Source organism: Leptinotarsa decemlineata, unplaced genomic scaffold (assembly GCF_025532065.1).
Source record: "Leptinotarsa decemlineata unplaced genomic scaffold, Ldec_3_MD MMD2_tig00026330_RagTag_RagTag, whole genome shotgun sequence".
Taxonomy (NCBI): Eukaryota; Metazoa; Arthropoda; class Insecta; order Coleoptera; family Chrysomelidae; genus Leptinotarsa; species Leptinotarsa decemlineata.
In genome coordinates, this window is record NW_027412690.1 from 6,891,754 (window position 1) to 6,910,286 (window position 18,533).

Below are 18,533 nucleotides of genomic sequence, written 5' to 3' on the forward strand. Positions count from 1 at the left end.
TGAGAAGTAATTTAAAAAAAAGGGATGATGCTAGGGGTGAGGGGGTGGCTTTTCCAGTAAGTTTAAATAAGCCATAATGCTTGCCCCTTCCAACATAAATTGACGTGTTTTTGGATTTTCTCTAAATACCAGTATTACAAAAGTTATTAAAGGTGGATACTTTCATCTGAAAAGCACTGTATATGAAAGTATTCAAAGCCACTATAAGTTTGATCTACAGTGAGGCATATATGATGAAATATGTATCCTGAAGCGGATTCTTGAGAAATATTATGTTACTAAGGACGAATGGGCATTAAATTCACAATACAGGAAAACTCGTAAGTAACAAAACAAGCACATAACACTTTATTTGCAAATAAACACCACCTAGACCCCTTCAATCCGTATTATGGAAACACGATACTTTCATAAAAAAGCTCGTAACATGCAAAACAGCAGTCGAACAAAAACATTGTTATTCGCGATTTTTTTATACGAACCGAAAACGTGCTTTTCAACAAGGCCGAGAGCTCGTTTTGCTAATCCGGCCTGACTAATGGGTTTGGGTTCATTTCGTTTATATACATTATTTGTGGGGCCACCTTAATTCATTTTGAAGTTAAAGACAGCTTTATAGGCACGGTTTTGTTAGTATGGTGACTGTTACTCTGCCGGTGGTCGGTTACGTCGTGGTGGTCAGCCTGGTACTCGTAACGGGTGCTCCCACTTTTGATTTGGTAGGTCCATTTGGATTATTTATTGGTTGGACAGTGCTTCACACGTGGGCCTGCCTGCCCTGAGATACTTAAATAAGCTATTGATTGATATCGGGTGTATGTTGTTATCATCATAATTAAAAAAAAATTCAAAACATTTTCCAATACACTTAATCTGTAATGTATGATATTTGGTAACAATTATATCAATGATTCAAATGACAAATTATTTGGAATGTTTCAATGTCTCAGTTAATTATTAAAAGCAGTTATATTACAGTTTTCAATCAACAATTATTTTTACTAATTAATTTTATGTACGATGCATCATTACACTGGTCTACAGTGGTTTTGTTGCCCTAGATATAAGATTGATTTTGGGTGTATTTATACTCACAATTCATGAAATTATCAATGGTTTTGTAAGATTTGCTCCCGTTTTCTTTTAAATATTTATTTTCATTTTACATTACAAAAATTCGAAAACAAGAAACAAAATAACAGATACATTTATAATCTCAGTTTTATTTGGAAAAAATATGATACTGTGAAGTAAATAGAGAGGGAAATTTCGAAAACATGTTATATTTCCATGAAACGCCTTTTAAGAGCTTTTCTTTCATAATTTTTCAGAGGACAATCTCTTTTTAAAGACCAGCACTAATTGGCCATCATGTGACAATCCCATCGACCCTGATATCTTTCTTCCATTACTTTTAGATCCTGGTGGAACCGCTCTCCCTGCTCCTCACTATAATTTCATGAATTATCTGGAAATTTATCCGAATGGTTGCGAAAATAGTGTCACTTGATACTCATATTTGCTCCTAGAATCTGAAAGTTTGTCAGCATATTTTGTACAATTTCTTCATAATTTGGTGCTTTATGGTTACCTAGGAAATTTATGACTACCAACACAAAACTTTCCTAAGCTTTACTTTCCGGAACAGTCATAACTTTAATAAAATCAGTGTTTTTCATCAATTGCCGTATTTGAGGACCATCAAATATTCCACCTTTCAACTTTTCCATACTAAGTTTTGGAAATTTTCTACAAATATATTTAAAACAATCTCCTTCCTTGTCCAAAGCTTTTACGAATTGATTTATCATTCCTAACTTAATATGCAATGGTGGAAGTATAATTTTGTCTCTGCTCACCAACGGCTCTCTTATTACATTAGCTTTACCGACAGTTAAAGAATTTCTTTCAGGCCATGCATCTTGTTCCCAATGACGTTGCTTTGCTCTACTGTCCCACATACAAATGAAGCAAGGGTATTTCGTGTATCCACTTTGTTGACCAAGTAAAAAATTACCCATTTTTAAATCCACACAGATCGACCATTGATGCTCTGAGTAATTGATTTTTTCTAAAACTAATTTGACATTTTCATATTTTTCTTTGAGTTTTGTAGAATGGGCAATTGGAATTGATGCAAATTCATTTCCATTATGCAGTAAGACGCATTTTAAACTTCTTTTACAGCTATCAATAAAAAGACGCCACTCAGTAGGTTTGTATTCTTTCAAACCCATGTCCAGAAGCAGCTTCGCAATATTATTACAGTATACCAATCCTTCATTTTCATCAAAAAATTGTAATAGCTCACTTTCTCGCGTTCTGTACGTTGTAATTGTAACTGTCGGTGCCAATAATTTTTTTTTCTTTCGTTCTTGGAGCTAATAGTTCTGATCCTTGTTTCGATAAATTTAGATCACGTATTAAATCACTGAGTTCATTTTGAGAAAACAACTTTGGCGTAGATGTTTCACCCTCCCATTCACTTCCACTGGTAGACTGAGTCGATTTCTGTGAATTTGGCAACATCATTGTTTCTGAGGGCATGCGAATCACTTTTGAAACATAAATAGGCCGAGGGAGATTTTCACTGTGTAAAACAGGACATTTTGTAGACTGTAAGTCTGGATATCTCCACGTTTGATTTCGATTAAAACCTTTAGCATCTACTACGCAAAAGTAACAATCATCGAAATGATTCTTAGGCTCCATCCAGATCATAGTAATACCAAAGTCTAATCCAGAACGTTCTCTTTTTTTCCACAACCGCAAAGACTCAACGCAAGACTTACAAACTTTATTAGCCATATTAGCCCATGATTTATCTAATTTGTCCATTTTAAAACCGAAATATTCAGCATTAGTTTCCTTAACAGAGTCTGTGCTATTTCTTTTTTGTTTTTTTTGATATATAAATACCACAAATATAACAGAATAAATCCCTACTATATTTGCACTTCCTTCGTGACAAACTCATGTTTAAAAAGAAAAGAGAACGGAAACTCAACAATTGAAACAAAATATTAACATATAACAACTTATCCAGATTTCCGTGTTAGTACTTCAATATTATCAAATAACTGACTTCTCAGCTGTTTTCCAGAGCAAGGAGCCCGAGAAGTGATGTTTGTACGCGCAAAAAAGTTGCGCAGAAGCCTAATCATGACTGAGAAAATAATTTTTTTTTACTAACAAGCCGATTATTATTAAAAATACAAGATACGTGAAAATCATACAAAATATTCAGTACTTTCATAAATATATCCGTGATTTAGGCACTCGAAAACATAAAAATTTGCAAAAATATCCAGGGCAACACAAACAAATTTTTTTTTGTAGAGCTGTGTTATATATTTAATAACTGATCAAAATTTGAAAATGATGAATGCAATCAAAAATTCTACACAAATTGTTTTCTGTTTTTCATTTGGTAGGTTCATTTGAATTATTTATTGGTTGTACAGTATATTTTTCAGTATTACCTATACAGTTTTTATATTCGTATTATCAGAGTATCATCCGAAACTTCACCCCCCACCTATTTTTTTTTCAATGGCATGGGGGGTCGAGTGATACATCACTTAAAAAGTGTTTTGTCAATGGAGGTCAAAATGACCTCCATCTAGTTCCATACATACAGTCTATTTTCGAGAGCGTTCCTTACAAACTCCCCCAAACTCAGTTCAGGTCCTGGCGGAATCCCAAATATTTTCCTAAAAAATTGTATATACTACTCATCCTCTGTACCTTCTTTTCAAGAATTCCTTAGATCAGGCAGTTTATCCAAATTATTGGAAGCACAACTTTATTATTCCAATTTTCAAATCGGGTGGCAAGGAAAATATACAAAATCATCGAAGTGTGTGCAGCCAGTCATCTTTTCCAAAATTACTTGACAGTATAACTTCAGATCAACTTAATTTCTCATGTAGGGAAAGATTGATCAATAATCAACATGGCTTGTCTCGAAATAAGTCGGCTGTTTCTAATCTTCTCATCTACGACCAAAAAATATTGAATGTCATGGAGGGTAGAGGTCAGATAGATGCCATATACACTGACTTTTCCATGGCATTTGACAGAATAAATCACAATATTCTATTGAAGAAGATCGGAAATTTTGGTTTTACAGAACATTTGGTAAATTGGTTCGGTAGTGTTTTGGCTGGTCGTTCACAGAAGGTTAAAATTGGAGGATGCAAATCGAGTGATATATTAGTAATATCTGGAGTGCCACAAGGATCACATTGTTCACCTCTGTTATTCAATATTTTTGTGAATGACATAGGACAAACACAATACAACACACGTTTTTCAGATGAAAGTTATTTCATGTTCAATGGTGAAGTGAATAGACTTAATTTTCGTTACTAGAGCGATGTGAATTCTCATTTGGTGATGGAAACACATTCACAAACCCCACAAAAATTGAATGTCTGGGCCGGCATTCTTGGTAATGATTTCGTTGGACCATTCTTCATTGAAGGTAATCTCAATGGAGACACATACTTCAATCTATTACAAAACTGTGTGGATCCTATGATTACACAAATTTTAGAAAACGATGACAATTTCGTAGAAAATGAAATAACATTCCAGCAGGATGATGCACCCTCACATTTTGATATTCGTGTGAGACAGTTTTTGAACGAACATTTTCCAATGCCTTGGATCGGCAAAAGGGGTCCAGTGGAGTGGCCAGCTAGATCACCTGATTCTCACACCGATGGACTTCTTTCTGTGGGGACACCTGAAGTCGAAAGTGTACTCTACTAAGCCTACTAATCTAAGAGACCTGCGACAGAGAATTGTTCGGAAATGCCGATTCATGACTTCGGACATCTTGAATAATGTACGGAACGCTTTCGAGAGTATACCGTATTATTGTATGGAACTAGGTGGAGGTAATTTTGAACGATTTATATGTTGATTTTGCTTCCACTGATATTATTTGTTGTTGGTTTCCTCATTGAAATGAAATACAGCAACTTTTCTGTTTTTTATTAAAAAAAACGTTCAACATTTCAACATTCCAACATTAATTTCTCAATAACGAACGAACCAGTTTCGAAAAAAATCACAGAGGTAATACAGGGACAAAAGACTTTTCAAATGATGTATCACTCGACGCCCCATACCATTCAAAAATAATAGGGGGATAGTTGCTGACCGCAGCTGGGTGAAGTTTCAGGTATGATTTTCATATCAGAATTAGTTTCTCTAGAAATAAAAATTGACTTGTTCTTTGAAATTTTCGATAACATGTCCGTTTCTGACTTACAGAAGAAAATCATTGTTTGTTTGTCGAACCTTTGGATTTTCTAACTGATGAAGGTAACTGTTTCCTCTGCTTTCTAACGAATTCTTTCTATTAGCTTATAGGGAATAAAATTCACCTTCCATAAAACAGTTTCGATCTTTTTTTTCTCATCGATTCAAGGAATTTAATATTTATTGTATCTATATTTCAGGCAGACAGTTATACAAATGTCAGATTAGGTCGTCATCTCTTCGTTGGCACGGTAATATTTACTTATAGTATTTCAAAATAAATGTGATTTTTCTGCTTCTGACACTCATCAGCTCATTTTAAAATGTTTCAATATCCTTTTTCAAACTCAACTGTTGAAAAGATTTAAAAAAGCGCATTGATATCAGTGGTGCAAATTATCGTTCTTCATCACCTGGCCATTGTCAAGAAATATTTGATTTTTGAACGTTTCCTTCGAAAGAAAACTTTTTTAGAAGTGGAAACATTCTGGCCGGTTTATAATGTAAATTTTCACGACCCAGGAGAGAACCCCAACTAAATCAGGGGAAAAGCGTTCCTTCCATATATTGGAAATGTTACAGACCGGATTGGGAAAATCTTAGTAGTGAAACACGACGTGAAACCAATATTTAGGCCAACAAAAACTACCAGACTGAGTCTTAGGTCAGCTAAGAACCCCAAAGAACCTTTAGCAACACCCGGAGTATGATGGATTCCTTGTAACTACGGGTCGGTCGACTCGGGCAAGTTGAAAAATTAGCTGTAGCCCAACATGCTCTCAATAAAGAAGGCACTTACATTATCTCAATCGAAGATACAGTAATACTCGATCAAATTTCTATCCAAGAGTATAGTGTTAAGAATCACACGTTGAAAGTTAAGACCTCGTTAATCCTTGTCTCGCACAAGTTTCGACTTCTGAGGGTTGTCGTTCGTAAGGGTGCGACAGTTGGTTAACGGAAAAACAGAACACATATAGACACAGGAATAATTTCAATAGAAAAGAAGAAGCAATCAACATCAATAAAATCTGGCTACCTGTCCTTACAGGTAAATAAATAAGGTTAGGTAATTTAATCAAGAGAAATCACTAATAATAATATGAAACCAGAGGCAAATACTACTATAGTAGTTACCGCGTTCGGAACGGGAACAATAACTCGAGCACCAACACAGGCAGTGCGATCGTTACTACATCGCATTCGATAAAGTTTAGTGCAATAGTAGACGAAACGTCAGATATAACAACCTGCAGACCACGGCCAAACTGCACGGAAAATAGATTCGACAAAGATCTTTTTATTATTTTCTTCTTTATCGTTTTCTTTAATTTGGTTGTAGCTCCAATAGTGGAAATCGAAGGTAATATAATTTTTGAATTACAGAGAATACAATGTTGTACTATAACTACCCTCGGAAAAATTTGCGAAAACAGCTGCTGCACCATTAGATACTGTAAAGCAATCTTCGAGGATGATCAAAAAGTAAACGAGGGCTGGTAGACGTTAAAAGTCACAGCATTCTGAAAATGACCTCTGACTTCATGCCTCCAACTGTCAACTACGAACTGCCTTGTAGAGAGGACTGAATTCTCTGGGATTTGGAAATATCAAGAGCAGATAGTTGTAGGTTCGCAGATGGATAAAAACAACATCAGGCTCTGGTGCAGGTGTTTTCAATTGCATGATCAGGACAGAGATATCAACCTGCCTAGGGACTTATGCGAGTGTATTTCAAGTGGAAATCTATGTTATCGAGTTGTGTGCGGAGAGATTGGTAGAGTCGATTCTCACACACAATTCAATAAAAAATTTGTCAGACAGTCAAGCGGCGCTGGAAGTCTTGGCTCTTACCGAGCAACGTCTGAATTAGTAGCAAATTGCCTGAAACGACCCTCCCCAATAGAAAGACTCAACAGGTTATCTCTGGTTCTGGCTGCTGACTCTCTTGCAAAGGAGGTGCTGCAAACAGCTTTATCGGACCAGAACCTGTTATTGACATCGCTTTATGTTTTGCCAAACAAACATTGAACACCTGGATGGCAAAAATATTTGAGGACTTCTGGCAAAATCTTCCAGGATTAGCTCACTTCAAGGCGTTCATTCACCTATCTAAGCTTGGAACCAAACAGTTGTTGGACTACAGTAGGGATGAACTACGATGTCTAACAGGCCTTGCAGGTCACTGTCATTTGAATCATCATATGCAGAGATTCGGACTGTCGGAAAACAGTGTAAGTCGCCTCTATCTGGAAAATGATGAAACAGCAGAGCATATACTCTGTGCTGCATATCGAATCAGGTTTTCAGAGTTTGGCCGAACCACACTCTCACAATCTGACTTGAAAGATCATTCACCATACAAACTAATCGGCTTCGTTAAATGCACTTCATTCACCACCACTCAGTGGCAAGTACTAGCAAAAGCACCTACAAATCGTCGCTATGCAGCGGTTGATTTGGAATACCCATGCACGTGGAGGTAAGAGCCTACCTCCGAAGACCTCGTATGCAGGAGAAAACTAACAGATTCATCATAATTTGCCAGGATGGTGTCCTCAACTCCTTGGTCTTCCATAGTCGTATGGTAAAAAAAGGTTAATGACACCAGATGTAAAAGTTGAAAAAATCCACGGGAGTCTCACAAATTTGATGAGTTCTGGGTGAGTAATAAGGTCTTAGTGGTATTCTACAATAAAACGAATATTCATGTCCAATGAAATATTAATCACAATACAATTTCAGTTACATAATGGACAGCAGGCCAGAAATTCCACCATTCAGTGAAGTGGACTCAATATCATAGAATAACGTAATGTAATGTTGATTCATCATTGAAGATTTTTCTTTAAAAATAACATACCAAGGTGGTGAAAATAAAATTGAATTCAAAATATTAGGTTCAGAAGTTTAGCTCGGTTTTGAAGCTCCATATGTCATTGAATATTCATTCAATTTTGTACTCTGCACATTGATGCTCATTTCTTTCCAAATTTTTATTTTTTGCCTCTTTTCGGCTTATTACTCTACAATGTTGTTAGGCGATTTTCGACCAATTTTTCTAAACGAATTCGAATTGAACCGAAGCGCTCCCGAAACAGCCTGAAAAATTAACCAAGCATTTGACAGTGATAGTGTTAATTATCCGACGTTGGTTTGCAAGATTTTGTTCCGGAGATTTCAGCCTAGAAGATGATCCTCGAAGTGGTTGACCCACAGTTAACCAGGAAGAGGATTTGAAGACCCCGGTGGAGGCTGACCCATTATAAACTGTGCGTGGGATTGTTACCAATGTCCAGAGCTCTAACAAAAGCGATTAGAGTATATGAACCGCGAGAACGAATGATCATCGAGAGACGGCAGCGAGCAAGGTAGGCGGAGCCTGCGCGCGCTCGCCGCGAACGAATAAATACCGCGCGCCGCGGTCGGAAGAAGCAGAGCTCGACTCCTGCTAGTCAAGTCCGCTTCGTAGTCTGCGCTCGAGAATTACAAAAATCTTAGAGGAGATTTTGCTGGATAATAGATTGACAATATAATTGTAAATGGAAACCTAAAAGACTGGACATTGGTTTTGTCTAACTTCGAATTAGAAAAATTGTACAAGGAGTCTTCGGCTACAGTTTCTACTGGCAGAGATTTGGGAAGTAAAAAAACCAAATTTACTTCCCAATCTGAATTCGTATACGACCACACTGTGGAACAAATTTTCTGGCCTTTATCAAGGCCGAGCTCCAACGACGACCCAGGAATCAGGAATCCAGGATATATCATAAAACAGGTCTTTCTTAAGGCCAAATTGCTGCAAACGGAACTTTTCAGTTCTAATACTGCCCTTCTCAGGGCTTACACAAAGAATTCGCATTTCTTCGTCTTCGGCACTACGCCGCACCGAGGGACCCACTAGCCGGCCTCCTTGGACGTATTTGGCCTACCCAGGCTTGAATACATCGGGAGGTACGCCTACCCAGTATATCTAAGGGACAGTCTACGCGGGCTGTCCCATTGCACTGATATCTGGGGGCTTTAAAGCGACCCTGCGCCTCCGGAGGCGGTCTCTTTCCTTCGGGCTTAGGGAGTTAGGTAGGTCAAATCGCGATTGTGTGTCGGCTAGGTGGTTAGGGATCGTAGGGAACCCTCTGGTCCGGCCTAGTGCCATCGTGGTGGCCAGCTGTACCTCCGCGGCGCCTGTCAGACAGCTAGAAATTTTAGGGTATACTAATAATAAATTCGAGACTTTGTTGTGTAAAGAAAAGAAGGTCTTGCCCCGGAAATCTGCGACGATGCCGGGGACGCGAGGCGTTCAGGACTGGGAGTTAATCTTCGAGGACGACGATATATACGGAAATAGATCCTCCGGTGGCCTAGCACCCGCCGGCTCTGATCTGCCTGCGACGAGCGACCTAGGAGCAAGAGGTCTCTTGCAAACTCACGCCCAGCCGGGTACCCTTTTGGGACCGCTCCGGGAACCGTCTCGGCGACAGGATGACGGAGAAACTGGGAGTCAGCTCCAATGCTGTTATTGATGGTTCAAAACGTATTGGACAAAAAGCTCAAACAATGGATCCCTCACTTACTCACTTTTGGCGAAAACTATAGTTATGAACATTCATCCCAAGAATATGCTTGACAAATATTCCTGATGTATAGACGGGACGAAAGTAGAATATGGAACGGGAGCTGGAATATACTGTGCAGGCAGAAATTTGCATTACAGCTACACGCTCGATTAATACACAACCATCTCTCAATTGGAATTGTACAAAATCTTGTCTTGCCAAAGAGTATCAATTCGAGGCTTTAGACATCGGGTTATTGATGATCCCAAAAGTGCAGAGGTCGAAATTGTTCTAACAATGCCATTGAGACCAAAAAGATTTGCAGACTAGAATAGATCCATTAGTTTTCTGGATTCTCGGAAATCCGACGCAATGAGAAAATTGATGAGTGTACTGGACATGGATTATCAGATCTATATATTGGCTCTGAAGCTGTGAAGTAAGTACCAAAATATATCTGTGGAACCAAATCAGATAATGGGACAATAAGAAATATGAAAAATATTGGTAAAATATACACTTCTGTATCTGTAGAGTAGGGAAGATGAGTGTAGGTCCACAGCACTTAGGCCACATGTGACTCATTGTACATCCTCCCGAGGAGTTGTCTTCCTGCAGGCAGTGCAACGAAAAATTAGACACTGCTCATATTTTATGTGAATGTACGGCATTGGATCACGAGTAGGAAAGGATTAAAATTATTTTGACAAACATCCAAAAATAAACCTTGACCAAATAGACCAGCTATTAGAATTAGGTTTCGTGAAAAGATAGGCCCATTAATCTGTAGAACTTTACCAAGATTCTCAATTCAGGCCATTCCCAAGTAACAAAAAAGGGGTAAGAAAGTTCTGGAAAGGCACTTATATCCAACTAATTTCGCACTTTTTATATATTCCATGAATACTTTGAAGTCTGAAATATACAATGTTTTAATGAGAATTTGTTTCTGGAATACGAACACAGTTCCACTAGCTTTCGTTTTGTTAAATACTAGACACCATTTCTAGTGTGAGTGGGATCGAAATTCAATCCACAAAGTCGTTCAATACATTCCTATTTCTTCACGTTGCGTTTGTCACATTAATCAAACGATTAGAGAAACCAATCAGTTATCTGAATAGTTCGCAAAATGGATATGAAGCTATTATTTATCTCTTCATTAATGCTAACGACCCTAGAAGTGTAATTTTTGTTGCACGTTCAATGAATTCAGATACTCTCTAAGTGGTATTTGACCAGATTGATTCATTAAATCACAATCAAACTGTAACTGAAGTTTCCTGGTGATAGCGTTTCATTCTTACTTCCTTGGTTATAAAGTTTAACATTACTTTTTGGGGTTCTCGCTTAGAAGATATTTGTTCGGATTTCCATGCCACTTTATCATTTCGGGAAAAAATTCAATGTTTCATAAATTTTCAACTCTCTCACTACGAGATCCTCTCCGAATATGATCCGATGCATATTTAGCTGCCCAGATTCATATACAAATAGCATGCTTGGTCCCTTAAAAATTGCTGAAATCTTAGGATTTCAGGGTCTATCTCCTCATCAAATATCTCCCCATTGATTATTTTGAATAACCATTTACCGTCTTTCAATTAAGGTTGCAGCTCCACCCACCGAATTCAACAGACAATAAATGGGAGATTGATGAAAGATGATTCAGAAATTACCTGTACCCATGTTTCCTAGAAACAACATATTCCGTTTAGATTCTAGGATGACTTGGCAGTTATGAAACCACGGGCCAAGTCAATAAAAGTAAGGCAAGATGGACAGTTTATGACTTTCTTTGGATGGATTAATATATATCAACATCTGTTTATTATCTGTCATTCAATTTTGAACTTTAACCAGACTGCATATTCCGCTCAATGGGAGATAACGAAAATATCAATATCGATGATGGTGGTCGTTTGACTGTCTGCAGAATCAATATTGAACGATTATCCAATGACCAATTATTGAAATAACGAAAGCAGGTTGCCAGCAAGTATATTATTCTTCCTAATGATTCGGCTGATTCTAGCAAATTTTTCATGAAAATAAAGTGGTGAAAGATTAACTGTTAACCGATTAACCGATCTAGCCGTTACTATGTGGCGGGATATCATATTGAAGAAAAGAGAATTGAAACTGTCTATGTTTTTTACCACTTTTATTTGTAACTAATATAACTACAGTTTCGTCCTATGAGGACATTTTCAAACTTATACATTAAACTAACAATGGTTGTTTACATTAGCGCTTAAATAACACCACTATAGGTAATAATAGAGGTACTTAGCTTGATTGAGTACCTGAATATTGTCTACTAATGACAATGTGGATATGCCAAATTGCAGACTGCGAATCCTTTATGACATCCTCTATGCCTCAGGGGTTGAACATTGTTGGTACTGCAAAAAATTAGAAGGCATTTATCTAGGTACTACGTTATCTTCCATAGCGTTAGTTTAATTTTTCTACCAATATGAACGTTATAAAATACCTATATAACACTTTACTGATACCTAAGCTCAACATATATCACAATTTTAGGTGGAATTGAAAAAATGCAAAACAAGTTTTTCAGATTTTCTTTTCAACAGTATCATCAATGGCCTGATTATAACTCAATAGGATCAATCGCACTTTAAAATGAATTTAGGATACTGGCTCTGAAAAGAAAGGAATGACAGCCAGGCTATTTCATTTCGAGATTATTAATAATGAAAAAATTCAACAGAAATTCTTTCAGTGGTTCCATTCAATGGGCCATCGCGTAATACTAGGCAACCTGTACTATTCAATATTTCTTCAAACGTCCTTACTTCTAAAGCATCTATTGCTTCGATTAGCTGATATAACAGCATTCAACTTAGTTTCATTGTCTAATATGATTCTAATATGATTCGAAATACGAAGGAAGGTCCAGAGAAGGAACTAGGCACCATCAAAAAAGATTTTCAACGGAATGGTGGAACAGACTTTGGTGAAAGGACAGCAAGAGCCTCGCAAGGAAGAGAAGCTGTCACAACCAGTGCTTGTCCTTCCTTACGTCAGAGGATTGTCGGAAAGGATGAGAAATATTGGATCCAAGTTCAACATCAGAACCTGCTGCAGATACGAAAAACACCATTCGTTGCAGCCTCACGAAAACCAGGCCACCAAACGCGGACTGCGATTCCAAGAATTGCATTTACCGGATACCCTGCGAGTGCGGAGAATCAAACATCGGTGAAACTAAGAGGCTATTGAAAGTCCGCATTGCCGAGCACAAGAGAAACACACAGCGATAATGAACCAAAAAATCGGGAATAGCAGAGCTTGTTTGGAGTCATTAACATAACATCGAGTGGTCCCAAGCTGAGATCATTCACAGGGAGGAAAACTGGTTTGCAAAGAAGTTGAAAGAAGCTGCATATATGTTGTCCAACGACGCATTCGGCTAGCGTAGAGGTACGCAACATATGGGAACCTGTAATCAAGCGGAAAACGGACAACTCCAGCTAAACCGATGATTCGGAGGGAGGGGAGAGAGGATAGGTGAAAGCCCTCGAATGACCTATAATAGTCAAGTCATCACCCAAAGACGATTGTGGATACTAACAATCGAAACGTGTTAAAATTTCGAATCATATTAGACAATGGAAGTTCTAACTAGAGGAACTCACCATGAAATATTGTCAACCAGTTTCGGAAAAACGATCAACTAGTTGATAGACATATACTGGATTATGTCACAGACTAATTTTCACAAACTAATCTTGAACTATGTGATAAATAGTTTTCAGTGAACTTTTACCTGATCAATTTTGCTTCGTAGCAACTTATATATCGATAGTTCTTGAAACCTTCTGCAATTTTAAGACTATTTGATGTATGCTTGTTGAGCCGATCCATGTTATTGAGCCTCTCAGGCATATTTGGACAAAGTTAATGAAGAAATATCTGTTTCATGAATGGGATCAACTCAACCATAAATATCAATGATGAACGCAGCTCCCAAGTCTCCGCAATGGGAGATGTTCATACTTACATTCGTGGTTCAGCCTAGCACCATCTTTGAAACTTTTAGCAGATCGAAACAGCACTGCCTTGTATTTGATCACGGAAGTTTTGTTTCTAAGTTCTGATTTCCATAAAATCACGATATTGAAATAATATTCTCTTTCAGTTCGATTGTTGGTGGAATGACTGCGATTCATCTAGTGAAGAAGATGTGCCAATCAATTCTCACCCCAAAGGCCCCATCATTAACAACAAAGTCGTAGTTTCAGTCAATCAGAGTTTATCAGGATCTCCTCCTGTTGTTGTAGTTGGACCTCCTGGTAATAACTTAGATATATATCAAACCATAGTCCCTCACTAGTTTAGTGTTGATAAGAATCTTTTTAGACTATCGATGATTCGATGATTTTTGATTAAGATCTGAAAATCGCGAACCTCCTTAACATTTAACCCTTCGAATGATCAAATGAATATCATTGCATATTTACTTTAAATGAATCATTTCTGGAAACAATTTCCTTCGAAATGTCTTCAATATTTCTAAATACGAGGTAAGTAAATTTTAATATTTCCCAAAAATAAATAATTTATTTATCAATTTCTATTTTGTCCTCTTCAGGGTAGTACCCCTCAGGAATATTACAGTTGTGCCAGCGTTTTTTCCAATCTTCGAAGTAGTTCTAGTATGCACTTTTTTGTATATCCTTGAGCTATCTCAGCGATTCGGTTTTCACCTCCTCAATCTCGCAAAACGCCGTCCTTCCATGGGTCTCTTCAATCTTGGGAACAGGAAAAAGTCACGTGGGGTCAAATCTGGTGAATACGGTGGCTGAAGTATGATTGTTATTAGCCAAAAAAATCACGAACAAGCAGTAACAAGCCATGAAGCACAGCTGCGAAACAGTCTACGAGGAAGAATACTGGTATAGTCGAAGTAACCGGTATTGTGCATAGTTAAAGCTATCGGCGATCTCAAAGGCCAAAAAACCAAAACAGAGAAATAAAGCTGCTACCAACTAGTCCACGTAGACTGTAGACTTTGAGGTTCGTGTTGAATGATTTTTAATAACCGAGTTTCATGATTGGCCAAAGTGTCATAAAATTAAATCTGAGGTCATGTTACGGTGACGAATGGAATGCCAGGATGGTTATAAGAGTCGTGTTATCAATGTTCAGTTCAGGAACTGATCGCCACTTGAATGTTGAAATTCGATATTGGTGCAGTTATAATCACTTGAAATTTTTGTTATCCGTTTAAAATGTGACATCCTTGGGCAAGTACTAATAGTAATAACGAGTATGATAACAACGCAGACTTTTTCTTGTGTAGTGATTCCAATAGCGATGGTGAACAATGCGAAAAAGAGGTACCAGTGAATAAGATTCAGAGGCATTTGAATATTGAAACATAGAGAGTATGTTTCAATGTATATAATAATCTACATTTCAAGATTGGTTCCGAGGGAAATAAACTATTACAAGCAACATCAGATTTGACCGAAATTCCTTTCTCAAGTGTACGTAAAATAGTCAAAAACAAACTTTATGAACGCAAGACGCGATGTGATACAGGATTACCAAAACCTTCAGGTGTACCTCTGATAAAATCATTGAAAAAAACAAACCTCGACTGCTACAAAAGCAATGAGATACCTTCAATTGAAATCATAAGGAAGAAATTGAATACTTCCGGCCACAACATGAGCTGTTACTGTCATTCTTACATGTAATCAGAAATGATTATTGAATAACGAAATTAGATAGCTCCCTAACTATATTATTGAAGGGGGAGCACTTGGAAGGTAGGCACTATATCGTTTACTTGAACTATACTGTCAAATATTTCTGAGATCACCAACCATTGGTCATAAAAAAATGTCAGGAATACATTTTCTTATCCATAGACTGGCACATAAATATGTGGAGGAAAAATTATCAACGAGATAACTGAAAGTAACGGGTATTATCCAAACAAAGTGGATAAGTTGATTAGGAAACGAAAATTCAGAGAGTGACTTCGTAAATTCTCGACTTTCCATAAAGACGACTCACAACTTGTAGTTCATCACTATGAACAAAAATATAACAACTTATTCTCGAAGGAATGAACACATAATGGGTTTGTGTTGTTGAAGTGTTGAAAACCTCAAAAGATAAGACGATGAAAAATGAAAAGTCTGTAATTTACAAAATATGCTCTGAGAATGTCATTGAAAGTATGTTGGTGAAAGTAAGCGGACTGTAATAGCTCGCTACAAGGAACATGTTTTGTAGAATTGGTTTCATAGACCATTGAAGTCAAATCTTGCTCCACATGAAATGAATTATCACGAGTTGAATATTAGCTATCAGAATCAGATATTCTCAATATTTGAATGAGTAGTAAACTTTAATGACAGAAATAAGTATTGAACGAGAGAATTTTTCCATGTAGGATTTTTTTTTCTGCAATATGAAGTTCTCCACTTCAATCTTCTATTCTTTTCAGATTGGGGAATGTGAAAATAGCCTAAAGAGATCGATAAAAAATAACTAATAGCCTCCATTTGATGACTCTCATTTTCAAAGAGTAACGTTCAACCAGATCTACATGTCAGTTCTAGGATTTGTTTCAATCATCTCCCAATGATGCTAATTTGGTTAGCAAAACGTGCATCGACAGACAATATTTCAAATTCTTCTCCAGATGAATTCATTGATCGTTATCAGCCGATCAATCATTTTCATTTTATTGTATTCATTGCATTTTTCTAAGAATTTCTGATTTTTTATTTTATTTTTCCTATGGGTTTCTTGGTATATTCCAGTTTGTCCAAAGATATATTCTATATATTCATTTGAAAAATTCTATATCACTGAAACTAAGAGGCCATTGAATGTTCGCATTGCGGAACACAAAAAACACACACAGCGAGGGGAAACCAGCAAATCAGGAATAGCAGAGCATGTTTGGACCCATCAACATGACATTGAGTAGTCTCAATTTGAGATCATACGCAGGGAGGAACACTGGCTTAGGAGGAAAATTTTAAGAAGCCGCATATATATTGTCCAACAATGTATTCAGCCAAGCTAACGTAGAGATACGCCACATATGGAAATCCGTAATTAAGCGAAAAATGGTCAACTCCCGTCAAACGGGCATCTTTCACTAAACCGGTGAAGCGAAAAAAGGAAAGCGGGGATAAGTGAAAGTACTCGAATGACCCATAAATAGTCATCTCTCAGAAGAATCAGTCCAGTCATCACCCGAAGACTTGGCTTGTAATCTCTCAAATTTTTATTTTTTATTCAATTGTTCTATTTAAACTTGTATTTTAATTCACTATTATTTCATTGCAGGTTTCTTTTTGCTTAATATAATTGTTATTTTCAGCTATTCATTTTTAAGTCTTTTTTTATTAGTTCCTTCAGGGATTTTAATCATAATATTTAATATCAGACAATGGAAGTCCGAACTAATGAAATTCATCATGAAATATTATCAATCACTTTCGAGTATTTCATTATGTTTTGTATTACCACTTTTATCATTTGTTCTAATTTGTATTCCATCCCAGTTAGCTTATTTATTACTGTTGTGGGAATATTTGATAGACTTGATGAAAAAATATTCAGGAATATTTGATAATTGGTGCACTGTTTGAATTCCAATGCATGATATTTAGAATTTGACCTTACATTTATCTTGAAATTGTTATATTTCACCAATTTGGACTGCATCAAATTGTGGTATGTTGAAAAATAGCATCGTTTTTTATTTTATTATTGAATAAATGTGTTCATTTATATTATCTTTCGATTCAGGTCCTCCGGGTCCTACTGGTCCTATAGGTCCTACGGGTCTTCCTGATTTTACTGGTTCCACTGTCCCTCCTGGTCCTCCTGGTCCTCCTGGTCCTCCTGGTACTTCCTCGTAGGAAACTAAGGTGGAGACGTCGAAAGCATTCAAAAGGAGATTTTCAATATATCGTAACAATACGAAAAATTCTCATAACAATTCTTCATATATGCAATCTGTTTTATCTTATTCATCACTAACATATCAGTTGTTCTTTATAGAAGAATGTGCAAAATATATTATTATCATAATAAAATCTTAATTTTTTACAAAGTTGAAATTAAAAAAACGACATGATAATCATCATGGGATATGGTTCTATTGAGATTGTTGAAAAATTTCAGTCTGTATCTGAAACTGAATGAAATAATGATCTGCTTGAAAAACACAATAAAATAGTCAATGCGTATCAATATTTGTGCACTATTTCTTAGATTTCACATATGAAAATTAAATATTCCGTCGATTTTTTTCAAACGTGTGTTCATGATTGATAATTTTTGCGTTATGATGAGATTATGATTTTTTTTCTCAAGTTCATATTTTTCAAAAAATTACATTACAGATGAAATTTTTGTTTTGTTGTTTTGACAAAATCCCGTCACTGTGTATTCATTTTATGACTTTTAATTTTGTACAAGAATCAAAATATAAATAAATCTTCAGAATAAAATTTGTCACAATAATCAAAAACACAATAAAATCGTTTCATCTCACTACGTGGAACTTTTCCTCAAAAAAATAAGTAGAAAGTGGAGGCAACAACAGATTTAGCTCACTTGCGAAAAAGGAAAACGCTCGCAATCAGATTGTCCACAACCGAGTTGTTGACTAACATGAAAGGACGGTTTGATTTGATATTAGGA

The 18,533-nt window shown here is 36.6% G+C and overlaps 1 protein-coding gene across 3 annotated transcripts; it reads left to right on the forward strand.

Annotated features, from left to right (window-relative positions):
* The first annotated feature begins 560 nt into the window (after positions 1-560).
* Positions 561-17,923, forward strand: LOC111511393 (uncharacterized). 3 transcript variants are annotated; one of them, XM_074182934.1, is made up of 4 exons: positions 565-719; positions 5,472-5,522; positions 13,993-14,146; positions 17,661-17,923. In XM_074182934.1, the coding sequence occupies exons 1-4, from the start codon at positions 636-638 to the stop codon at positions 17,744-17,746; spliced, it is 375 nt and encodes a 124-aa protein (XP_074039035.1). In that variant the 5' UTR covers positions 565-635; the 3' UTR covers positions 17,747-17,923. The 3 variants fall into 3 exon arrangements, with proteins under 3 accessions (XP_023023176.2, XP_074039035.1, XP_023023175.2); XM_023167407.2 differs by having other exon boundaries at positions 566-719; positions 17,634-17,923; XM_023167408.2 differs by lacking the exon at positions 5,472-5,522 and having other exon boundaries at positions 561-719; positions 17,634-17,923.
* Positions 17,924-18,533: the final 610 nt, after the last annotated feature.

Excerpts from the sequence above, each read along its gene's own strand:
- LOC111511393 (XM_023167407.2), top strand. The coding sequence starts at position 636 with ATGGTGACTGTTACTCTGCCGGTGGTCGGTTACGTCGTGGTGGTCAGC. Across the intron at positions 720-5,471 it reads GTGCTCCCACTTTTGATTTG|GCAGACAGTTATACAAATGT; the intron begins GTAGGTCCATTT and ends TCTATATTTCAG. Across the intron at positions 14,147-17,633 it reads TGTTGTAGTTGGACCTCCTG|GTCCTCCGGGTCCTACTGGT; the intron begins GTAATAACTTAG and ends CTTTCGATTCAG.